Source organism: Engystomops pustulosus, chromosome 11, assembly GCF_040894005.1.
Source record: "Engystomops pustulosus chromosome 11, aEngPut4.maternal, whole genome shotgun sequence".
In the NCBI taxonomy this organism is placed as follows: Eukaryota; Metazoa; Chordata; class Amphibia; order Anura; family Leptodactylidae; genus Engystomops; species Engystomops pustulosus.
The window spans coordinates 89,419,765-89,446,635 of NC_092421.1; the positions used below are offsets into that span (position 1 = coordinate 89,419,765).

Sequence of the window (26,871 nt, forward strand, 5' to 3'; positions counted from 1 at the left end):
ATTGGGGGGAGGTGTAGTATATTGGGGGGAGGTGTAGTATACTGGGGGAGGTGTAGTATATTGGGGGGAGGTGTAGTATATTGGGGGTGGTGTAGTATATTGGGGGAGGTGTAGTATATTGGGGGAGGTGTAGTATATTGGGGGGAGAACGTGTAGTATATTGGGGGAGGTGTAGTATATTGGGGGGAGGTGTAGTATATTGGGGGAGGTGTAGTATATTGGGGAGGTGTAGTATATTGGGGGAGGTGTAGTATATTGGGGGAGGTGTAGTATATTGGGGAGGTGTAGTATATTGGGGGAGGTGTAGTATATTGGGGGGGGGTGTAGTATATTGGGGGAGGTGTAGTATATTGGGGAGGTGTAGTATATTGGGGGGAGGTGTAGTATATTGGGGGAGGTGTAGTATATTGGGGGGAGGTGTAGTATATTGGGGGGAGGTGTAGTATATTGGGGGAGGTGTAGTATATTGGGGGGAGGTGTAGTATATTGGGGGAGGTGTAGTATATTGGGGGAGGTGTAGTATACTGGGGGAGGTGTAGTATATTGAGGGAGGTGTAGTATATTGGGGGGGGGGTGTAGTATACTGGGGGAGGTGTAGTATATTGGGGGAGGTGTATATTGGGGGAGGTGTAGTATATTGGGGGGAGGTGTAGTATATTGGGGGGAGGTGTAGTATATTGGGGGGAGGTGTAGTATATTGGGGGGAGGTGTAGTATATTGGGGGGAGGTGTAGTATATTGGGGGGAGGTGTAGTATATTGGGGGGAGGTGTAGTATATTGGGGGGAGGTGTAGTATATTGGGGGAGGTGTAGTATATTGGGGGAGGTGTAGTATATTGGGGGGTGGTGTAGTATATTGGGGGGGGGGTGTAGTATATTGGGGAATGTAGTTGCATATTTGGGGATGTTCTCCTGGACGTATAAGGGAATAAGGAAGAAAAATGTAAACATTTCATAAAGTGTTTGGGAAGATTTGGGAAAATTGTATAAATATGAGGATTTTGGGAGAATTTGTGAGATTTACCGCGATCTGCTTCTTGAGGGCTTCGGCTTCTTGTCTCAGCTCCTCCAGCTCCCCCATCCTGACAACTCTGGGGGGACACAAAGGGAAGGAGAAAGTGTCGGATTATCCAGTTACAAGTAACAAGTCTCCGCTGTGCTGCTCTTTGGGGTCTCCGGCTCCCAGGCTTCGGGGGCTTTTATTTTCGGCTTTCTAGCAGTTTCCTTAGTTATGAAGTGTTGGGGTCACATTGTTCTCCTTTATCGATAATCTCCCGGTTTATTTGTTTTGTTAGTTCCGACCATTTTTAATTTTGCACCAATTCATTAACCCCTTTTCCCAAAACTCCCAGTGTAAAATTCAGCACCAGAACCAGGCACCCTGCGACACCATTGATAAACACCTTGTCCCTGGTGTCCAGAGGCCAGAGGTTTTGTTACCATTTTGTCTTTTTTACATTGTCCATAACTTTAGTTCCCAAGTCCACGGTTACTAATGGTTTGCATTGTCTCAGTGCAGTAGTCCCTGGTGTTTAGTGGGTACCAATGGTTTGCTACCCCATTGGTTTGGTGCCCTAGTCCCTGGTGTCCGGTGGATTAGTCCAATTTCCCCAGTGGCCAGTGGTTTGTCACTCCATTGGTTCAGTTCTGTGCTCCCTGATTATGGATTATTACTCTATTAGTTCAGAGCCCTTAACTCTTGTGTTCATTGGTTTAGTGCCATTATCCCTGGTGGCCAGTGGTATAATGCCCTAGTCGCTGGCTGGGGTCCAGTGGTTTGTTACTACAACCAATGTCCTCTGAGAGAACCTTCCCCAGTCCAACATTTAACTCATCACAATTATGGGGATTCCTGAAAAGGTTGCACATGGACGTTCCTTGGAAGAATAGATGTGTTGTGTATTCCTGGGAAGAGCGGTGGAGATGGAGATCTTTGTGTCTGTGGCAGCTGAGGATCCTCTCAGTCAAAACAAGTGACATGAGCCAAAGAGGAGCACTGCACGAGGAGCACGGCACGAGGAGCACGGCACGAGGAGCAATGCACGAGGAGCACGGCACGAGGAGCACTGCATGAGGAGCACTGCGCGAGGAGGACGGCACGAGGAGCACGGCACGAGGAGCACTGCACGAGGAGGACGGCATGAGGAGCACTGCACGAGGAGCACTGCACGAGGAGGACGGCACGAGGAGCACTGCACGAGGAGCACTGCACGAGGAGCACTGCACGAGGAGCACGGCACGAGGAGCACTGCACGAGGAGCACTGCACGAGGAGCACGGCACGAGGAGCACTGCACGAGGAGCACGGCACGAGGAGCACTGCACGAGGAGCACTGCACGAGGAGGACGGCACGAGGAGGACGGCACGAGGAGCACGGCACGAGGAGCACTGCACGAGGAGCACTGCACGAGGAGCACGGCACGAGGAGCACTGCACGAGGAGCACGGCACGAGGAGCACTGCACGAGGAGCACTGCACGAGGAGCACTGCACGAGGAGCACTGCACGAGGAGCACTGCACGAGGAGGACGGCACGAGGAGCACGGCACGAGGAGCACTGCACGAGGAGCACTGCACGAGGAGCACGGCACGAGGAGCACTGCACGAGGAGCACTGCACGAGGAGGACGGCACGAGGAGCACGGCACGAGGAGCACTGCACGAGGAGCACTGCACAAGGAGCACGGCACGAGGAGCACTGCACGAGGAGCACTGCACGAGGAGCACTGCACGAGGAGGACGGCACGAGGAGCACTGCACGAGGAGGACGGCACGAGGAGCACTGCACGAGGAGCACTGCACGAGGAGCACTGCACGAGGAGGACTGCACGCAACCACTGGGCACGCATTGATACTATGCAAAATGTGCACTTTAAAACCTGAGGGATTTGCATAGTTCAATCATTAAATTTGAGCAGAAAATAAACTTTTCGGTCCCTGTAGAGATAGATGGTGCTCGGAGCGTCCGGTCGATTGTGCCACTGGATCTGCTTATATGGGGCCACAGCTGAGGAGCCCACACTCCCCTATAACATAAGCTATAGGGTAAGATCACCTTCTGTCCCACCAGGGCCAATAGTGGGGTCAGGATGGAGCCTCTGTCCTCATATTCTGATCGATAGAAGGAGAGAAAACGTGAACTACGAGCGGCGCATTCATTTCAATATGGTAAAATGACGGACAACGCGTTTCGGGGACGACCACTCCCTTCATCAGGTCAAAAATGAATTATCTACAATTAAATGGGTGAACTATGCAAATCCCTCAGGTTGCACAATTTGCATAGTATCAATGTGCGCCCAGTGGTTGCGTGCAGTGCTCCTCCTCCTCGGCTCATTTCACTTGTTTTGACTGAGAGGATCCTCAGCTGCCACAGACACAAAATCATCTCCATCTCCACCAATATTCCTTGTTCTTCCCAGGAATACACTGGCAACACATCTATTCTTCATCTATGGGGGCTAGAGTGATCTATCACAGACATTTCGTCGGGTTTCCCGACGATTTCCGATTAGTGGCGCATTTAACTGGAAGAAGAAGGTGAACTCCGGGGACCTGAGCGGGGAAGTGACACATGCAGGATATCGGGGGCACGATCTTAGTGACTCCCCACACAGCGCATTATACACGGACAATGCACTTACATGCACCAGGAAGAAGAAGGTGAACTCCAGGGACCTGAGCAGGGAAGCGACACATGCAGGATATCGGGTGCAGGATCTTAGTGACTCCCCACACAGCGCATTATACACGGACAATGCACTTACATGCACCAGGAAGAAGAAGGTGAACTCCAGGGACCTGAGCGGGGAAGCGACACATGCAGGATATCAGGTGCAGGATCTTAGTGACTCCCCGCACAGCGCATTATACACGGACAATGCACTTACATGCACCAGGAAGAAGAAGGTGAACTCCAGGGACCTGAGTGGGGAAGCGACACATGCAGGATATCGGGCGCAGGATCTTAGTGACTCTCCACACAGCGCATTATACACGGACAATGCGCTTACATGCACCAGGAAGAAGAAGGTAAACTCCAGGGACCTGAGTGGGGAAGCGACACATGCAGGATATCGGGCGCAGGATCTTAGTGACTCCCCGCACAGCACATTATACAGGGACAATGCACTTACATGCACCAGGAAGAAGAAGGTGAACTCCTGGGACCTGAGCGGGGAAGTGACACATGCAGGATATCGGGCGCAGGATCTTATTGACTCCCCGCACAGCGCATTATACACGGACAATGCACTTACATGCACCAGGAAGAAGAAGGTGAACTCCGGGGACCTGAGCGGGGAAGAGACACATGCAGGATATCGGGTGCAGGATCTTAGTGACTCCCCGCACAGCGCATTATACACGGACAATGCACTTACATGCACCAGGAAGAAGAAGGAGAACTCCAGGGACCTGAGCGGGGAAGCGACACATGCAGGATATCGGGTGCAGGATCTTAGTGACTCCCCGCACAGCGCATTATACACGGACAATGCACTTACATGCACCAGGAAGAAGAAGGTGAACTCCAGGGACCTGAGCGGGGAAGCGACACATGCAGGATATCGGGCGCAGGATCTAAGTGACTCCCTGCACATCGCATTACACACGGACAATGCATTACATGCACCAGGAAGAAGAAGGTGAACTCCGGGGGCCTGAGCGGGGAAGTGACACATGCAGGATATCGGGCGCAGGATCTAAGTGACTCCCCGCACAGCGCATTATACACGGACAATGCACTTACATGCACCAGGAAGAAGAAGGTGAACTCCGGGGACCTGAGCGGGGAAGCGACACATGCAGGATATCGGGTGCAGCATCTTAGTGACTCCCCGCACAGCGCATTATACACGGACAATGCACTTACATGCACCAGGAAGAAGAAGGTGAACTCCGGGGACCTGAGCGGGGAAGCGACACATGCAGGATATCGGGCGCAGGATCTAAGTGACTCCCTGCACATCGCATTACACACGGACAATGCACTTACATGCACCAGGAAGAAGAAGGTGAACTCCGGGGACCTGAGCGGGGAAGCGACACATGCAGGATATCGGGCGCAGGATCTTAGTGACTCCCCGCACAGCGCATTATACACGGACAATGCACTTACATGCACCAGGAAGAAGAAGGTGAACTCCGGGGACCTGAGCGGGGAAGCGACACATGCAGGATATCGGGCGCAGGATCTTAGTGACTCCCCGCACAGCGCATTATACACGGACAATGCACTTACATGCACCAGGAAGAAGAAGGTGAACTCCGGGGACCTGAGCGGGGAAGCAACACATGCAGGATATCGGGCGCACGATCTTAGTGACTCCCCGCACAGCACATTATACACAGACAATGCACTTACATGCACCAGGAAGAAGAAGGTGAACTCCAGGGACCTGAGCGGGGAAGCGACACATGCAGGATATCAGGCGCACGATCTTAGTGACTCCCTGCACAGCGCATTATACACGGACAATGCACTTACATGCACCAGGAAGAAGAAGGTGAACTCCGGGGACGTGATCGGGGAAGCGACACATGCAGGATATCAGGTGCAGGATATTAGTGACTCCCCGCACAGCGCATTATACACGGACAATGCACTTACATGCACCAGGAAGAAGAAGGTGAACTCCGGGGACCTGAGCGGAGAAGCGACACATGCAGGATATGAGGCGCAGGATCTTAGTGACTCCCCGCACAGCGCATTATACACGGACAATGCACTTACATGCACAAGGAAGAAGAAGGTGAACTCCGGGGACCTGAGCGGGGAAGTGACACATGCAGGATATCTCTGTGACTACACCCCCCATAGACAGCGAGCTGCCATGTCCTGTGTCCTGAGACCTTTCTATCATAGCCAGCAGTGGTCAGGGGTCAGCATGGACGCTCTGACCCCTCTCTGACTACACCCCCCATACACAGCGAGCTGCCATGTCCTGTGTGTCCTGACACCTTTCTATCATAGCCAGCAGTGGTCAGGTGTCAGCATGGGCGCTCTGACCCCTATGTGACTACACCCCCCATACACAGCGAGCTGCCATGTCCTGTGTGTCCTGACACCTTTCTATCATAGCCAGCAGTGGTCAGGGGTCAGCATGGGCGCCCTGACCCCTCTGTGACTACACCCCTATACACAGCGAGCTGCCATGTCCAGTGTCCTGACACCTTTCTATCATAGCCAGCAGTGGTCAGGGGTCAGCATGGCGGCTCTGACCCCTCTGTGACTACACCCCCCATACACAGCGAGCTGCCATGTCCTGTGTGTCCTGACACCTTTCTATCATAGCCAGCAGTGGTCAGGGGTCAGCATGGGCGCTCTGACCCCTCTGTGACTACACCCCCCATACACAGCGAGCTGCCATGTCCTGTGTCCTGACACCTTTCTATCATAGCCAACAGTGGTCAGGGGTCAGCAGGGGCGCTCTGACCCCTCTGTGACTACACCCCCCATACACAGCGAGCTGCCATGTCCTGTGTCCTGACACCTTTCTATCACAGTCAGCAGTGGTCAGGGGTCAGCATGGGCGCTCTGACCCCTCTGTGACTACACCCCCCATACACAGCGAGCTGCCATGTCCTGTGTGTCCTGACACCTTTCTATCATAGCCAGCAGTGGTCAGGGGTCAGCATGGGTGCTCTGACCCCTCTGTGACTACACCCCCCATACACAGCGAGCTGCCATGTCCTGTGTGTCCTGACACCTTTCTATCATAGCCAGCAGTGGTCAGGGGTCAGCATGGGCACTCTGACCTCTCTGTGACTACACCCCCCATACACAGCGAGCTGCCATGTCCTGTGTGTCCTGACACCTTTCTATCATAGCCAGCACTGGTCAGGGGTCAGCATGGGCGCTCTGACCCCTCTGTGACTACACCCCCCATACACAGCGAGCTGCCATGTCCTGTGTGTCCTGACACCTTTCTATCATAGCCAGCAGTGGTCAGGGGTCAGCATGGGCGCTCTGACCTCTCTGTGACTACACCCCCCATACACAGCGAGCTGCCATGTCCTGTGTGTCCTGACACCTTTCTATCATAGCCAGCAGTGGTCAGGGGTCAGCATGGGCGCTCTGACCCCTCTGTGACTACACCCCCCATACACAGCGAGCTGCCATGTCCTGTGTGTCCTGACACCTTTCTATCATAGCCAGCAGTGGTCAGGGGTCAGCATGGGAGCTCTGACCCCTTTGTGACTACACCCCCCATACACAGCGTGCCGCCATGTCCTGTGTGTCCTGACACCTTTCTATCATAGCCAGCAGTGGTCAGGGCTCAGCATGAACGCTCTGACCTCTCTGTGACTACATCCCCCCCATACACAGCGAGCTGCCATGTCCTGTGTCCTGACACTTTTCTATCATAGCGAGCAGTGGTCAGGGGTCAGCATGGGAGCTCTGACCCCTTTGTGACTACACCCCCCATACACAGCGTGCCGCCATGTCCTGTGTGTCCTGACACCTTTCTATCATAGCCAGCAGTGGTCAGGGCTCAGCATGAACGCTCTGACCTCTCTGTGACTACATCCCCCCCATACACAGCGAGCTGCCATGTCCTGTGTGTCCTGACACCTTTCTATCATAGCCAGCAGTGGTCAGGGGTCAGCATGGGTGCTCTGACCCCTCTGTGACTACACCCCCCATACACAGCGAGCTGCCATGTCCTGTGTCCTGACACCTTTCTATCATAGCCAGCAGTGGTCAGGGGTCAGCAAGGGTGCTCTGACCCCTCTGTGACTACACCCCCCATACACAGCGAGCTGCCATGTCGTGTGTCCTGACACCTTTCTATCATAGCCAGCAGTGGTCAGAGGTCAGCATGGGCGCTCTGATCCCTCTGTGACTACACCCTCCATACACAGCGAGCTGCCATGTCCTGTGTGTCCTGACACCTTTCTATCATAGCCAGCAGTGGTCAGGGGTCAGCATGGGCGCTCTGACCCCTCTGTGACTACACCCCCCATACACAGCGAGCTGCCATGTCCTGTGTGTCCTGACACCTTTCTATCATAGCCAGCAGTGGTCAGGGGTCAGCATGGGCGCTCTGACCCCTCTGTGACTACACCCACCCATACAAAGCAAGCTGCCATGTCCTGTGTGTCCTGACACCTTTCTATCATAGCCAGCAGTGGTCAGGGGTCAGCATGGGCGCTCTGACCTCTCTGTGACTACACCCCCCATACACAGCGAGCTGCCATGTCCTGTGTCCTGACACTTTTCTATCATAGCCAGCAGTGGTCAGGGGTCAGCATGGGAGCTCTGACCCCCCCCCTGTGACTACACCCCCCATACACAGCGAGCTGCCATGTTCTGTGTGTCCTGACACCTTTCTATCATAGCCAGCAGTGGTCAGGGGTCAGCATGGGCGCTCTTACCTCTCTGTGACTACACCCCCATACACAGCGAGCTGCCATGTCCTGTGTCCTGACATCTTTCTATCATAGCCAGCAGTGGTCAGGGGTCAGCATGGGCGCTCTGACCCCTCTGTGACTACACCCCCCCCCATACACAGTGAGCTGCCATGTCCTGTGTCCTGACATCTTTCTATCATAGCCAGCAGTGGTCAGGGGTCAGCATGGGCGCTCTGACCCCTCTGTGACTACACCCCCCATACACAGCGAGCTGCCATGTCCTGTGTGTCCTGACACCTTTCTATCATAGCCAGCAGTGGTCAGGGGTCAGCATGGCCGCTCTGACCCCTCTGTGACTACACCCCCATACACAGCGAGCTGCCATGTCCTGTGTGTCCTGACACCTTTCTATCATAGCCAGCAGTGGTCAGGGGTCAGCATGGGCGCTCTGACCCCTCTGTGACTACACCCCCCATACACAGCGAGCTGCCATGTCCTGTGTGTCCTGACACCTTTCTATCATAGCCAGCAGTGGTCAGGGGTCAGCATGGGCGGCCTGACCCCTCTGTGACTACATCCCCCATACACAGCGAGCTGCCATGTCCTGTGTGTCCTGACACCATTCTATCATAGCCAGCAGTGATCAGGGGTCAGCATGGGCGCTCAGATCCCTCTGTAACTACACCCCCCATACACAGCGAGCTGCCATGTCCTGTGTGTCCTGACACCATTCTATCATAGCCAGCAGTGATCAGGGGTCAGCATGGGCGCTCAGATCCCTCTGTAACTACACCCCCCATACACAGCGAGCTGCCATGTCCTGTGTGTCCTGACACCTTTCTATCATAGCCAGCAGTGGTCAGGGGTCAGCATGGGCGCTCTGACCCCTCTGTGACTACACCCCCCATACACAGCGAGCTGCCATGTCCTGTGTGTCCTGACACCTTTCTATCATAGCTAGCAGTGGTCAGGGGTCAGCATGGGCGATCTGACCCCTCTGTGACTACACCCCAATCCACAGCGAGCTGCCATGTCCTGTGTCCTGACACCTTTCTATCATAGCCAGCAGCGGTCAGGGGTCAGCATCGGCGCTCTGACCCCTCAGTGACTACACCCCAATCCACAGCGAGCTGCCATGTCCTGTGTGTCCTGACACCTTTCTATCTTAGCCAGCAGAGGTCAGGGGTCAGCATGGGAGCTCTGACCCCCCCTTGTGACTACACACCCCATACATAGCGAGCTGCCATGTTCTGTGTGTCCTGACACCTTTCTATCATAGCCAGCAGTGGTCAGGGGTCAACATGGGCGTTCTGACCTCTGTGACTACACCCCCCATACACAGCGAGCTGCCATGTCCTGTGTCCTGACATCTTTCTATCATAGCCAGCAGTGGTCAGGAGTCAGCATGGGCGCTCTGACCCCTCTGTGACTACACCCCCATACACAGCGAGCTGTCATGTCCTGTGTGTCCTGACACCTTTCTATCATAGCCAGCAGTGGTCAGGGGTCAGCATGGGCGCTCTTACCTCTCTGTGACTACACCCCCATACACAGCGAGCTGCCATGTCCTGTGTGTCCTGACACCTTTCTATCATAGCCAACAGTGGTCAGGGGTCAGCATGGTTGCTCTGACCCCTCTGTGACTACACCCCCCATACACAGCGAGCTGCAATGTCTTGTGTGTCCTGACACCTTTCTATCATAGCCAGCAGTGGTCAGGGCTCAGCATGGGCGCTCTGACCTCTCTGTGACTACACCCTCCATACACAGTGAGCTACCATGTCCTGTGTGTCCTGACACCTTTCTATCATAGCCAGCAGTGGTCAGGGGTCAGCATGGGTGCTCTGACCCCTCTGTGACTACACCCCCATACACAGCGAGCTGCCATGTCCTGTGTGTCCTGACACCTTTCTATCATAGCCAGCAGTGGTCAGGGGTCAGCATGGGCGCTCTGACCCCTCTGTGACTACACCCTCCATACACAGCGAGCTGCCATGTCCTGTGTGTCCTGACACCTTTCTATCATAGCCAGCAATGGTCAGGGGTCAGCATGGGCGCTCTGACCCCTCTGTGACTACACCCCCATACACAGTGAGCTGCCATGTCCTGTGTGTCCTGACACCTTTCTATCATAGCCAGCAGTGGTCAGGGGTCAGCATGGGCGCCCTGACCCCTCTGTGACTACACCCCCCATACACAGCGAGCTGCCATGTCCTGTGTGTCCTGACACCTTTCTATCATAGCCAGCAGTGGTCAGGGGTCAGCATGGGCGCTCTGACCTCTCTGTGACTTCACCCCCATACACAGCGAGCTGCCATGTCCTGTGTGTCCTGACACCATTCTATCATAGCCGGCAGTTGTCAGGAGTCAGCATGGGTGCTCTGACCCCTCTGTGACTACACACCCCATATACAGGGAGCTGCCATGTCCTGTGTCCTGACACCTTTCTATCATAGCCAGCAGTGGTCAGCGGTCAGCATGGGGGCTCTGACCCCTCTGTGACTACACACCCCATATAAAGCGAGCTGCCATGTCCTGTGTCCTGACACCTTTCTATCATAGCCAGCAGTGGTCAGGGGTCAGTATGGGCGCTCTGACCCCTCTGTGACTACACCCCCCCCATACACAGCGAGCTGCCATGTCCTGTGTGTCCTGACACCTTTCTATCCTAGCCAGCAGTGGTCAGGGGTCAGCAGGGGTGCTCTGACCCCTCTGTGACTACACCCCCATACACAGCGAGCTGCCATGTCCTGTGTGTCCTGACACCTTTCTATCATAGCCAGCAGTGATCAGGGGTCAGCATGGGCGCTCTGACCCCTCTGTGACTACACCCCCATACACAGTGAGCTGCCATGTCCTGTGTGTCCTGACACCTTTCTATCATAGCCAGCAGTGGTCAGGGGTCAGCATGGGCGCCCTGACCCCTCTGTGACTACACCCCCCATACACAGCGAGCTGCCATGTCCTGTGTTTCCTGACACCTTTCTATCATAGCCAGCAGTGATCAGGGGTCAGCATGGGTGCTCTGACCCCTCTGTGACTACACCCCCATACACAGCGAGCTGCCATGTCCTGTGTTTCCTGACACCTTTCTATCATAGCCAGCAGTGGTCAGGGGTCAGCATGGGCGCTCTGACCCCTCTGTGACTACACCCCCATACACAGCGAGCTGCCATGTCCTGTGTGTCCTGACACCTTTCTATCATAGCCAGCAGTGGTCAGGGGTCAGCATGGGTGCTCTGACCCCTCTGTGACTACATCCCCCCCATACACAGCGAGCTGCCATGTCCTGTGTGTCCTGACACCTTTCTATCATAGCCAGCAGTGGTCAGGGGTCAGCATGGGTGCTCTGACCTCTCTGTGACTACACCCCCCATACACAGCGAGCTGCCATGTCCTGTGTCCTGACACCTTTCTATCATAGCCAGCAGTGATCAGGGGTCAGCATGGGCTCTCTGACCTCTCTGTGACTACACCCCCCATACACAGCGAGCTGCCATGTCCTGTGTCCTGACACCTTTCTATCATAGCCAGCAATGGTCAGGGGTCAGCATGGGCGCTCTGACCCCTCTGTGACTACACCCCCATACACAGTGAGCTGCCATGTCCTGTGTGTCCTGACACCTTTCTATCATAGCCAGCAGTGGTCAAGGGGTCAGCATGGGCGCCCTGACCCCTCTGTGACTACACCCCCCATACACAGCGAGCTGCCATGTCCTGTGTTTCCTGAGACCTTTCTATCATAGCCAGCAGTGGTCAGGGGTCAGCATGGGTGCTCTGACCTCTCTGTGACTACACCCCCCATACACAGCGAGCTGCCATGTCCTGTGTGTCCTGACACCTTTCTATCATAGCCAGCAGTGGTCAGGGGTCAGCATGGGTGCTCTGACCCCTCTGTGACTACACCCCCCATACACTGCGAGCTGCCATGTCCTGTGTCCTGACACCTTTCTATCATAGCCAGCAGTGGTCAGGGGTCAGCATGGGCTCTCTGACCTCTCTGTGACTACACCCCCATACACAGCGAGCTGCCATGTCCTGTATCCTGACACCTTTCTATCATAGCCAGCAGTGATCAGGGGTCAGCATGGGCGCTCTCACCCTTCTGTGACTACACCCCCCATACACAGCGAGCTGCCATGTCCTGTGTGTCCTGACACCTTTCTATCATAGCCAGCAGTGGTCAGGGGTCAGCATGGGCGCTCTGACCCCTCTGTGACTACACCCCCCATACACAGCGAGCTGCCATGTCCTGTGTGTCCTGACACCTTTCTATCATAGCCAGCAGTGGTCAGGGGTCAGCATGGGCGCTCTGACCCCTCTGTGACTACACACCCCATACACAGCGAGCTGCCATGTCCTGTGTGTCCTGACACCTTTCTATCATAGCCAGCAGTGGTCAGGGGTCAGCATGGGTGCTCTGACCCCTCTGTGACTGCACACCCCATATACAGGGAGCTGCCATGTCCTGTTTCCTGACACCTTTCTATCCTAGCCAGCAGTGGTCAGGGGTCAGCATGGGGGCACTGACCCCTCTGTGACTACACACCCCATATACAGGGAGCTGCCATGTCCTGTGTCCTGACACCTTTCTATCCTAGCCAGCAGTGGTCAGGGGTCAGCATGGGGGCACTGACCCCTCTGTGACTACACACCCCATATACAGGGAGCTGCCATGTCCTGTGTGTCCTGACACCTTTCTATCATAGCCAGCAGTGGTCAGGGGTCAGCATGGGCGCTCTGACCCCTCTGTGACTACACCCCCCATACACAGTGAGCTGCCATGTCATGTGTCCTGACACCTTTCTATCATAGCCAGCAGTGGTCAGGGGTCAGCATGGGCGCTCTAACCCTTCTGTGACTACACCCCCCATACACAGCGAGCTGCCATGTCCTGTGTGTCCTGACACCTTTCTGTCATAGCCAGCAGTGGTCAGGGGTCAGCATGGGCGCCCTGACCCCTCTGTGACTACACCCCCCATACACAGCGAGCTGCCATGTCCTGTGTGTCCTGACACCTTTCTATCATAGCCAGCAGTGATCAGGGGTCAGCATGGGTGCTCTGACCCCTCTGTGACTACACCCCCCATACACAGCGAGCTGCCATGTCCTGTGTGTCCTGACACCATTCTATCATAGCCGGCAGTTGTCAGGAGTCAGCATGGGTGCTCTGACCCCTCTGTGACTACACACCCCATATACAGGGAGCTGCCATGTCCTGTGTCCTGACACCTTTCTATCATAGCCAGCAGTGGTCAGCGGTCAGCATGGGGGCTCTGACCCCTCTGTGACTACACACCCCATATAAAGCGAGCTGCCATGTCCTGTGTCCTGACACCTTTCTATCATAGCCAGCATTGGTCAGGGGTCAGTATGGGCGCTCTGACCCCTCTGTGACTACACCCCCCCCCATACACAGCGAGCTGCCATGTCCTGTGTGTCCTGACACCTTTCTATCCTAGCCAGCAGTGGTCAGGGGTCAGCAGGGGTGCTCTGACCCCTCTGTGACTACACCCCCATACACAGCGAGCTGCCATGTCCTGTGTGTCCTGACACCTTTCTATCATAGCCAGCAGTGATCAGGGGTCAGCATGGGCGCTCTGACCCCTCTGTGACTACACCCCCATACACAGTGAGCTGCCATGTCCTGTGTGTCCTGACACCTTTCTATCATAGCCAGCAGTGGTCAGGGGTCAGCATGGGCGCCCTGACCCCTCTGTGACTACACCCCCCATACACAGCGAGCTGCCATGTCCTGTGTGTCCTGACACCTTTCTATCATAGCCAGCAGTGATCAGGGGTCAGCATGGGTGCTCTGACCCCTCTGTGACTACACCCCCATACACAGCGAGCTGCCATGTCCTGTGTTTCCTGACACCTTTCTATCATAGCCAGCAGTGGTCAGGGGTCAGCATGGGTGCTCTGACCTCTCTGTGACTACACCCCCCATACACAGCGAGCTGCCATGTCCTGTGTCCTGACACCTTTCTATCATAGCCAGCAGTGATCAGGGGTCAGCATGGGCTCTCTGACCTCTCTGTGACTACACCCCCCATACACAGCGAGCTGCCATGTCCTGTGTCCTGACACCTTTCTATCATAGCCAGCAATGGTCAAGGGGTCAGCATGGGCGCCCTGACCCCTCTGTGACTACACCCCCCATACACAGCGAGCTGCCATGTCCTGTGTTTCCTGAGACCTTTCTATCATAGCCAGCAGTGGTCAGGGGTCAGCATGGGTGCTCTGACCTCTCTGTGACTACACCCCCCATACACAGCGAGCTGCCATGTCCTGTGTGTCCTGACACCTTTCTATCATAGCCAGCAGTGGTCAGGGGTCAGCATGGGTGCTCTGACCCCTCTGTGACTACACCCCCCATACACTGCGAGCTGCCATGTCCTGTGTCCTGACACCTTTCTATCATAGCCAGCAGTGGTCAGGGGTCAGCATGGGCTCTCTGACCTCTCTGTGACTACACCCCCATACACAGCGAGCTGCCATGTCTTGTGTGTCCTGACACCTTTCTATCATAGCCAGCAGTGGTCAGGGGTCAGCATGGGCTCTCTGACCTCTCTGTGACTACACCCCCATACACAGCGAGCTGCCATGTCCTGTGTGACCTGACACCTTTCTATCATAGCCAGCAGTGGTCAGGGGTCAGCATGGGCGCTCTGACCCCTCTGTGACTACACCCCCATACACAGCGAGCTGCCATGTCCTGTATCCTGACACCTTTCTATCATAGCCAGCAGTGATCAGGGGTCAGCATGGGCGCTCTCACCCTTCTGTGACTACACCCCCCATACACAGCGAGCTGCCATGTCCTGTGTGTCCTGACACCTTTCTATCATAGCCAGCAGTGGTCAGGGGTCAGCATGGGCGCTCTGACCCCTCTGTGACTACACCCCCCATACACAGCGAGCTGCCATGTCCTGTGTGTCCTGACACCTTTCTATCATAGCCAGCAGTGGTCAGGGGTCAGCATGGGCGCTCTGACCCCTCTGTGACTACACACCCCATACACAGCGAGCTGCCATGTCCTGTGTGTCCTGACACCTTTCTATCATAGCCGGCAGTGGTCAGGGGTCAGCATGGGTGCTCTGACCCCTCTGTGACTGCACACCCCATATACAGGGAGCTGCCATGTCCTGTTTCCTGACACCTTTCTATCCTAGCCAGCAGTGGTCAGGGGTCAGCATGGGGGCACTGACCCCTCTGTGACTACACACCCCATATACAGGGAGCTGCCATGTCCTGTGTCCTGACACCTTTCTATCCTAGCCAGCAGTGGTCAGGGGTCAGCATGGGGGCACTGACCCCTCTGTGACTACACACCCCATATACAGGGAGCTGCCATGTCCTGTGTGTCCTGACACCTTTCTATCATAGCCAGCAGTGGTCAGGGGTCAGCATGGGCGCTCTGACCCCTCTGTGACTACACCCCCCATACACAGTGAGCTGCCATGTCATGTGTCCTGACACCTTTCTATCATAGCCAGCAGTGGTCAGGGGTCAGCATGGGCGCTCTAACCCTTCTGTGACTACACCCCCCATACACAGCGAGCTGCCATGTCCTGTGTGTCCTGACACCTTTCTGTCATAGCCAGCAGTGGTCAGGGGTCAGCATGGGCGCCCTGACCCCTCTGTGACTACACCCCCCATACACAGCGAGCTGCCATGTCCTGTGTGTCCTGACACCTTTCTATCATAGCCAGCAGTGATCAGGGGTCAGCATGGGTGCTCTGACCCCTCTGTGACTACACCCCCATACACAGCGAGCTGCCATGTCCTGTGTTTCCTGACACCTTTCTATCATAGCCAGCAGTGGTCAGGGGTCAGCATGGGTGCTCTGACCTCTCTGTGACTACACCCCCCATACACAGCGAGCTGCCATGTCCTGTGTCCTGACACCTTTCTATCATAGCCAGCAGTGATCAGGGGTCAGCATGGGCTCTCTGACCTCTCTGTGACTACACCCCCCATACACAGCGAGCTGCCATGTCCTGTGTCCTGACACCTTTCTATCATAACCAGCAATGGTCAGGGGTCAGCATGGGCGCTCTGACCCCTCTGTGACTACACCCCCATACACAGTGAGCTGCCATGTCCTGTGTGTCCTGACACCTTTCTATCATAGCCAGCAGTGGTCAAGGGGTCAGCATGGGAGCCCTGACCCCTCTGTGACTACACCCCCCATACACAGCGAGCTGCCATGTCCTGTGTGTCCTGACACCTTTCTATCATAGCCAGCAGTGATCAGGGGTCAGCATGGGTGCTCTGACCCCTCTGTGACTACACCCCCATACACAGCGAGCTGCCATGTCCTGTGTTTCCTGACACCTTTCTATCATAGCCAGCAGTGGTCAGGGGTCAGCATGGGTGCTCTGACCTCTCTGTGACTACACCCCCCATACACAGCGAGCTGCCATGTCCTGTGTCCTGACACCTTTCTATCATAGCCAGCAGTGATCAGGGGTCAGCATGGGCGCTCTCACCCTTCTGTGACTACACCCCCCATACACAGCGAGCTGCCATGTCCTGTGTGTCCTGACACCTTTCTATCATAGCCAGCAGTGGTCAGGGGTCAGCATGGGCGCTCTGACCCCTCTGCGACTACACCCCCCATACACAGCGAGCTGCCATGTCCTGTGTGTCCTGACACCTTTCTATCATAGCCAGCAGTGGTCAGGGGTCAGCATGGGCGCTCTGACCCCTCTGTGACTACACCCCCCATACACAGCGAGCTGCCATGTCCTGTGTGTCCTGACACCTTTCTATCATAGCCAGCAGTGGTCAGGGGTCAGCATGGGTGCTCTGACCCCTCTGTGACTGCACACCCCATATACAGGGAGCTGCCATGTCCTGTTTCCTGACACCTTTCTATCCTAGCCAGCAGTGGTCAGGGGTCAGCATGGGGGCACTGACCCCTCTGTGACTACACACCCCATATACAGGGAGCTGCCATGTCCTGTGTGTCCTGACACCTTTCTATCATAGCCAGCAGTGGTCAGGGGTCAGCATGGGCGCTCTGACCCCTCTGTGACTACACCCCCCATACACAGTGAGCTGCCATGTCATGTGTCCTGACACCTTTCTATCATAGCCAGCAGTGGTCAGGGGTCAGCATGGGCGCTCTAACCCTTCTGTGACTACACCCCCCATACACAGCGAGCTGCCATGTCCTGTGTGTCCTGACACCTTTCTATCATAGCCAGCAGTGGTCAGGGGTCAGCATGGGCGCTCTGACCCCTCTGTGACTACACCCCCCATACACAGCGAGCTGCCATGTCCTGTGTGTCCTGACACCTTTCTATCATAGCCAGCAGTGGTCAGGGGTCAGCATGGGTGCTCTGAAACCTCTGTGACTACACCCCCCATACACAGCGAGCTGCCATGTCCTGTGTGTCCTGACACCTTTCTATCATAGCCGGCAGTGGTCAGGAGTCAGCATGGGTGCTCTGACCCCTCTGTGACTGCACACCCCATATACAGGGAGCTGCCATGTCCTGTGTCCTGACACCTTTCTATCCTAGCCAGCAGTGGTCAGGGGTCAGCATGGGGGCTCTGACCCCTCTGTGACTACACACCCCATATACAGGGAGCTGCCATGTCCTGTGTGTCCTGACACCTTTCTATCATAGCCAGCAGTGGTCAGGGGTCAGCATGGGCGCTCTGACCCCTCTGTGACTACACCCCCATACACAGCGAGCTGCCATGTCCTGTGTCCTGACACCTTTCTATCATAGCCAGCAGTGGTCAGGGATCAGTATGGGTGCTCTGACCCCTCTGTGACTACACCCCCCATACACAGCGAGCTGCCATGTCCTGTGTCCTGACACCTTTCTATCATAGCCAGCAGTGGTCAGGGGTCAGCATGGGTGCTCTGACCTCTCTGTGACTACACCCCCCATACACAGCGAGCTGTCAGGTACTGTGTGTCCTGACACCTTTCTATCATAGCCAGTAGTGGTCAGGGCTCAGCATGGACGCTCTGACCTCTCTGTGACTACACCCCCCATACACAGCGAGCTGCCATGTCCTGTGTGTCCTGACACCTTTCTATCATAGCCAGCACTGGTCAGGGGTCAGCATGGGCGCTCTGACCCCTCTGTGACTACACCCCCCATACACAGCGAGCTGCCATGTCCTGTGTGTCCTGACACCTTTCTATCATAGCCAGCAGTGGTCAGGGGTCAGCATGGGTGCTCTGAAACCTCTGTGACTACACCCCCCATACACAGCGAGCTGCCATGTCCTGTGTGTCCTGACACCTTTCTATCATAGCCAGCAGTTGTCAGGAGTCAGCATGGGTGCTCTGACCCCTCTGTGACTACACACCCCATATACAGGGAGCTGCCATGTCCTGTGTCCTGACACCTTTCTATCATAGCCAGCAGTGGTCAGGGGTCAGCATGGGGGCTCTGACCCCTCTGTGACTACACACCCCATATACAGGGAGCTGCCATGTCCTGTGTGTCCTGACACCTCTCTATCATAGCCAGCAGTGGTCAGGGGTCAGCATGGACGCTCTGACCCCTCTGTGACTACACCCCCCATACACAGCGAACTGCCATGCCCTGTGTGTCCTGACACTTTTCTATCATAGCCAGCAGTGGTCAGGGGTCAGCATGGGTGCTCTGACCACTCTGTGACTACACCTCCCATACACAGCGAGCTGCCATGTCCTGTGTGTCCTGAAACCTTTCAATCATAGCCAGCAGTGGTCAGGGGTCAGCATGGGCGCTCTGACCCCTCTGTGACTACACCCCCATACACAGCGAGCTGCCATGTCCTGTGTCCTGACACCTTTCTATCATAGCCAGCATTGGTCAGGGGTCAGCATGGGCGCTCTGACCCCTCTGTGACTACACCCCCCCCATACACAGCGAGCTGCCATGTCCTGTGTGTCCTGACACCTTTCTATCCTAGCCAGCAGTGGTCAGGGGTCAGCAGGGGTGCTCTGACCCCTCTGTGACTACACCCCCCATACACAGCGAGCTGCCATGTCCTGTGTGTCCTGACACCTTTCTATCATAGCCAGCAGTGATCAGGGGTCAGCATGGGCGCTCTGACCCCTCTGTGACTACACCCCCCATACACAGCGAGCTGCCATGTCCTGTGTATCCTGACACCGTTCTATCATAGCCAGCAGTGGTCAGGGGTCAGCATGGGCGCTCTGATCCCTCTGTAACTACACGCCCCATACACAGCGAGCTGCCATGTCCTGTGTTTCCTGACACCTTTCTATCATAGCCAGGAGTGGTCAGGGGTCAGCATGGGCGCCCTGACCCCTCTGTGACTACACCCCCATACACAGTGAGCTGCCATGTCCTGTGTCCTGACACCTTTCTATCATAGCCAGCAGTGGTCAGGGGCCAGCATGGGTGCTCTGACCTCTCTGTGACTACACCCCCCATACACAGCGAGCTGCCATGTCCTGTGTGTCCTGACACCTTTCTATCATAGCCAGCAGTGGTCAGGGGTCAGCATGGGCGCTCTGACCCCTCTGTGACTACACCCCCCATACACAGCGAGCTGCCATGTCCTGTGTGTCCTGACACCTTTCTATCATAGCCAGCAGTGGTCAGGGGTCAGCATGATCGCTCTGCCCCCTCTGTGACTACACCCCCCATACACAGCGAGCTGCCATGTCCTGTGTGTCCTGACACCTTTCTATCATAGCTAGCAGTGGTCAGGGGTCAGCATGGGCGATCTGACCCCTCTGTGACTACACCCCAATCCACAGCGAGCTGCCATGTCCTGTGTGTCCTGACACCTTTCTATCATAGCCAGCAGTGGTCAGGGGTCAGCATGATCGCTCTGCCCCCTCTGTGACTACACCCCCCATACACAGCGAGCTGCCATGTCCTGTGTGTCCTGACACCTTTCTATCATAGCCAGCAGCGGTCAGGGGTCAGCATCGGCGCTCTGACCCCTCAGTGACTACAACCCCCATACACAGCGAGCTGCCATGTCCTGTGTGTCCTGACACCTTTCTATCTTAGCCAGCAGTGGTCAGGGGTCAGCATGGGAGCTCTGACCCCCCCCTGTGACTACACACCCCATACACAGCGAGCTGCCATGTTCTGTGTGTCCTGACACCTTTCTATCATAGCCAGCAGTGGTCAGGGGTCAGCATGGGAGCTCTGACCTCTCTGTGACTACACCCCCCATACACAGCGAGCTGCCATGTCCTGTGTCCTGACATCTTTCTATCATAGCCAGCAGTGGTCAGGAGTCAGCATGGGCGCTCTGACCCCTCTGTGACTACACCCCCATACACTGCGAGCTGTCCTGTCCTGTGTGTCCTGACACCTTTCTATCATAGCCAGCAGTGGTCAGGGGTCAGCATGGGCGCTCTGACCTCTCTGTGAGTACACCCCCCATACACAGCGAGCTGCCATGTCCTGTGTGTCCTGACACCTTTCTATCATAGCCAACAGTGGTCAGGGGTCAGCATGGGGGCTCTGACCCCTCTGTGACTACACACCCCATATACAGGGAGCTGCCATGTCCTGTTTCCTGACACCTTTCTATCATAGCCAACAGTGGTCAGGGGTCAGCATGGGGGCTCTGACCCCTCTGTGACTACACACCCCATATACAGGGAGCTGCCATGTCCTGTGTGTCCTGAAACCTTTCTATTATAGCCAGCAGTGGTCAGGGGTCAGCATGGGCGCTCTGACCCCTCTGTGACTACACCCCCATACACAGCGAGCTGCCATGTCCTGTGTCCTGACACCTTTCTATCATAGCCAGCATTGGTCAGGGGTCAGCATGGGCGCTCTGACCCCTCTGTGACTACACCCCCCCATACACAGCGAGCTGCCATGTCCTGTGTGTCCTGACACCTTTCTATCCTAGCCAGCAGTGGTCAGGGGTCAGCAGGGGTGCTCTGACCCCTCTGTGACTACACCCCCCATACACAGCGAGCTGCCATGTCCTGTGTGTCCTGACACCTTTCTATCATAGCCAGAAGTGGTCAGGGGTCAGCATGGGTGCTCTGACCTCTCTGTGACTACACCCCCCATACACAGCGAGCTGTCAGGTACTGTGTGTCCTGACACCTTTCTATCATAGCCAGAAGTGGTCAGGGGTCAGCATGGGTGCTCTGACCTCTCTGTGACTACACCCCCCATACACAGCGAGCTGTCAGGTACTGTGTGTCCTGACACCTTTCTATCATAGCCAGCAGTGGTCAGGGCTCAGCATGGGTGCTCTGACCCCTCTGTGACTACACCCCCCATACACAGCGAGCTGCCATGTCCTGTGTGTCCTGACACCTTTCTATCATAGCCAGCAGTGGTCAGGGGTCAGCATGGGTGCTCTGAAACCTCTGTGACTACACCCCCCATACACAGCGAGCTGCCATGTCCTGTGTGTCCTGACACCTTTCTATCATAGCCAGCAATGGTCAGGGGTCAGCATGGGCGCTCTAACCCTTCTGTGACTACACCCCCCATACACAGCGAGCTGCCATGTCCTGTGTGTCCTGACACCTTTCTATCATAGCCAGCAGTGATCAGGGGTCAGCATGGGCGCTCTGACCCCTCTGTGACTACACCCCCCATACACAGCGAGCTGCCATGTCCTGTGTATCCTGACACCGTTCTATCATAGCCAGCAGTGGTCAGGGGTCAGCATGGGCGGCCTGACCCCTCTGTGACTACACCCCCATACACAGTGAGCTGCCATGTCCTGTGTCCTGACACCTTTCTATCATAGCCAGCAGTGGTCAGGGGTCAGCATGGGTGCTCTGACCTCTCTGTGACTACACCCTCCATACACAGCGAGCTGCCATGTCCTGTGTGTCCTGACACCTTTCTATCATAGCCAGCAGTGGTCAGGGGTCAGCATGGGCGGCCTGACCCCTCTGTGACTACACCCCCATACACAGTGAGCTGCCATGTCCTGTGTCCTGACACCTTTCTATCATAGCCAGCAGTGGTCCGGGGTCAGCATGGGTGCTCTGACCTCTCTGTGACTACACCCTCCATACACAGCGAACTGCCATGTCCTGTGTGTCCTGACACCTTTCTATCATAGCCAGCAGTGGTCAGGGGTCAGCATGGGCGCTCTGACCCCTCTGTGACTACACCCCCCATACACAGCGAGCTGCCATGTCCTGTGTGTCCTGACACCTTTCTATCATAGCCAGCAGTGGTCAGGGGTCAGCATGATCGCTCTGCCGCCTCTGTGACTACAACCCCCATACACAGCGAGCTGCCATGTCCTGTGTGTCCTGACACCTTTCTATCATAGCTAGCAGTGGTCAGGGGTCAGCATGGGCGATCTGACCCCTCTGTGACTACAACCCCCATACACAGCGAGCTGCCATGTCTTGTGTGTCCTGACACCTTTCTATCTTAGCCAGCAGTGGTCAGGGGTCAGCATGGGAGCTCTGACCCCCCCCTGTGACTACACCCCCCATACACAGCGAGCTGCCATGTTCTGTGTGTCCTGACACCTTTCTATCATAGCCAGCAGTGGTCAGGGGTCAGCATGGGCGCTCTGACCCCTCTGTGACTACACCCCCCATACACAGCGAGCTGCCATGTCCTGTGTCCTGACACCTTTCTATCCTAGCCAGCAGTGGTCAGGGGTCAGCAGGGGTGCTCTGACCCCTCTGTGACTACACCTCCATACACAGCGAGCTGCCATGTCCTGTGTGTCCTGACACCTTTCTATCATAGCCAGCAGTGGTCAGGGGTCAGCATGGGCGGCCTGACCCCTCTGTGACTACACCCCCATACACAGTGAGCTGCCATGTCCTGTGTCCTGACACCTTTCTATCATAGCCAGCAGTGGTCCGGGGTCAGCATGGGTGCTCTGACCTCTCTGTGACTACACCCTCCATACACAGCGAACTGCCATGTCCTGTGTGTCCTGACACCTTTCTATCATAGCCAGCAGTGGTCAGGGGTCAGCATGGGCGCTCTGACCCCTCTGTGACTACACCCCCCATACACAGCGAGCTGCCATGTCCTGTGTGTCCTGACACCTTTCTATCATAGCCAGCAGTGGTCAGGGGTCAGCATGATCGCTCTGCCCCCTCTGTGACTACAACCCCCATACACAGCGAGCTGCCATGTCCTGTGTGTCCTGACACCTTTCTATCATAGCCAGCAGTGGTCAGGGGTCAGCATGGGCGCTCTGACCCCTCTGTGACTACACCCCCCATACACAGCGAGCTGCCATGTCCTGTGTCCTGACACCTTTCTATCATAGCCAGTGGTCAGGGGTCAGCATGGACGCTCTGACCTCTGTGACTACACCCCCCATACACAGCGAGCTGCCATGTCCTGTGTGTCCTGACACCTTTCTATCATAGCCAGCAGTGGTCAGGGGTCAGCATGGGCGCTCTGACCCCTCTGTGACTACACCCCCATACACAGTGAGCTGCCATGTCCTGTGTGTCCTGACACCTTTCTATCATAGCCAGCAGTGGTCAGGGGTCAGCATGGGCGCTCTGACCCCTCTGTGACTACACCCCCATACACAGCGAGCTGCCGTGTCCTGTGTGTCCTGACACCTTTCTATCATAGCCAGCAGTGGTCAGGGGTCAGAATGGGTGCTCTGACCTCTCTGTGACTACACCCCCCATACACAGCGAGCTGCCATGTCCTGTGTCCTGACACCTTTCTATCATAGCCAGCAGTGATCAGGGGTCAGCATGGGCTCTCTGACCTCTCTGTGACTACACCCCCCATACACAGCGAGCTGCCATGTCCTGTGTCCTGACACCTTTCTATCATAGCCAGCATTGGTCAGGGGTCAGCATGGGCGCTCTGACCCCTCTGTGACTACACCCCCCCCATACACAGCGAGCTGCCATGTCCTGTGTGTCCTGACACCTTTCTATCCTAGCCAGCAGTGGTCAGGGGTCAGCAGGGGTGCTCTAACCCTTCTGTGACTACACCCCCCATACACAGCGAGCTGCCATGTCCTGTGTGTCTTGACACCTTTCTATCATAGCCAGAAATGGTCAGGGGTCAGCATGGGTGCTCTGACCCCTCTGTGACTACACCCCCCATACACAGCGAGCTGCCATGTCCTGTGTGTCCTGACACCTTTCCATCATAGCCAGCAATGGTCAGGGGTCAGCATGGGCGCTCTAACCCTTCTGTGACTACACCCCCCATACACAGCGAGCTGCCATGTCCTGTGTGTCCTGACACCTTTCTATCATAGCCAGCAGTGGTCAGGGGTCAGCATGGGCGCTCTGACCCCTCTGTGACTACACCCCCCATACACAGCGAGCTGCCATGTCCTGTGTGTCCTGACACCTTTCTATCATAGCCAGCAGTGGTCAGGGGTCAGCATGGGCGCTCTGACCCCTCTGTGACTACACCCCTCATACACAGCGAGCTGCCATGTCCTGTGTGTGCTGACACCTTTCTATCATAGCCAGCAGTGGTCAGGGGTCAGCATGGACGCTCTGACCTCTCTGTGACTACACCCCCCATACACAGCGAGCTGCCATGTCCTGTGTGTCCTGACACCTTTCTATCATAGCCAGCAGTGGTCAGGGGTCAGCATGGGTGCTCTGACCTCTCTGTGACTACACCCCCCATACACAGCGAGCTGCCAGGTACTGTGTGTCCTGACACCTTTCTATCATAGCCAGCAGTGGTCAGGGCTCAGCATGGACGCTCTGACCTCTCTGTGACTACACCCCCCATACACAGCGAGCTGCCATGTCCTGTGTGTCCTGACACCTTTCTATCATAGCCAGCAGTGGTCAGGGGTCAGCATGGGTGCTCTGACCCCTCTGTGACTACACCCCCCATACACAGCGAGCGGCCATGTCCTGTGTGTCCTGACACCTTTCAATCATAGCCAGCAGTGGTCAGGGGTCAGAATGGGTGCTCTGACCTCTCTGTGACTACACCCCCCATACACAGCGAGCTGCCATGTCCTGTGTCCTGACACCTTTCTATCATAGCCAGCAGTGATCAGGGGTCAGCATGGGCTCTCTGACCTCTCTGTGACTACACCCCCCATACACAGCGAGCTGCCATGTCCTGTGTCCTGACACCTTTCTATCATAGCCAGCATTGGTCAGGGGTCAGCATGGGCGCTCTGACCCCTCTGTGACTACACCCCCCCCATACACAGCGAGCTGCCATGTCCTGTGTGTCCTGACACCTTTCTATCCTAGCCAGCAGTGGTCAGGGGTCAGCAGGGGTGCTCTAACCCTTCTGTGACTACACCCCCCATACATAGCGAGCTGCCATGTCCTGTGTGTCTTGACACCTTTCTATCATAGCCAGAAATGGTCAGGGGTCAGCATGGGTGCTCTGACCCCTCTGTGACTACACCCCCCATACACAGCGAGCTGCCATGTCCTGTGTGTCCTGACACCTTTCCATCATAGCCAGCAATGGTCAGGGGTCAGCATGGGCGCTCTAACCCTTCTGTGACTACACCCCCCATACACAGCGAGCTGCCATGTCCTGTGTGTCCTGACACCTTTCTATCATAGCCAGCAGTGGTCAGGGGTCAGCATGGGCGCTCTGACCCCTCTGTGACTACACCCCCCATACACAGCGAGCTGCCATGTCCTGTGTGTCCTGACACCTTTCTATCATAGCCAGCAGTGGTCAGGGCTCAGCATGGACGCTCTGACCTCTCTGTGACTACACCCCCCATACACAGCGAGCTGCCATGTCCTGTGTGTCCTGACACCTTTCTATCATAGCCAGCAGTGGTCAGGGGTCAGCATGGGTGCTCTGACCTCTCTGTGACTACATCCCCCATACACAGCGAGCTGCCAGGTACTGTGTGTCCTGACACCTTTCTATCATAGCCAGCAGTGGTCAGGGCTCAGCATGGACGCTCTGACCTCTCTGTGACTACACCCCCCATACACAGCGAGCTGCCATGTCCTGTGTGTCCTGACACCTTTCTATCATAGCCAGCAGTGGTCAGGTGTCAGCATGGGCGCTCTGACCCCTCTGTGACTACACCCCCCATACACAGCGAGCGGCCATGTCCTGTGTGTCCTGACACCTTTCAATCATAGCCAGCAGTGGTCAGGGGTCAGCATGGGCGCTCTGACCCCTCTGTGACTACACCCCCCATACACAGCGAGCTGCCATGTCCTGTGTGTCCTGACACCTTTCTATCATAGCCAGCAGTGGTCAGGGGTCAGCATGGGCGCTCTGACCCCTCTGTGACTACAACCCCCATACACAGCGAGCTGCCATGTCCTGTGTGTCCTGACACCTTTCTATCATAGCCAGCAGTGATCAGGGGTCAGCATGGGTGCTCTGACCCCTCTGTGACTACACCCCCATACACAGCGAGCTGCCATGTCCTGTGTGTCCTGACACCTTTCTATCATAGCCAGCAGTGGTCAGGGGTCAGCATGGGTGCTCTGACCTCTCTGTGACTACACCCCCCATACACAGCGAGCTGCCATGTCCTGTGTGTCCTGACACCTTTCTATCATAGCCAGCAGTGGTCAGGGGTCAGCATGGGTGCTCTGAAACCTCTGTGACTACATCCCCCATACAC

The 26,871-nt window shown here is 56.0% G+C and overlaps 1 protein-coding gene across 2 annotated transcripts in view; it reads right to left on the reverse strand.

Annotated features, from left to right (window-relative positions):
• The window catches only part of GNB3 (G protein subunit beta 3), a 75,579-nt gene that overhangs the window by 13,939 nt on the left and 34,769 nt on the right, over positions 1–26,871 (reverse strand). For both annotated transcript variants that reach the window (XM_072129506.1, XM_072129505.1), the window contains exon 2: positions 1,024–1,090. In XM_072129506.1, the coding sequence (XP_071985607.1) occupies positions 1,024–1,080 (57 nt within the window). In that variant the 5' untranslated portion in view covers positions 1,081–1,090. The remainder of the gene's footprint in view (positions 1–1,023; positions 1,091–26,871) is intronic.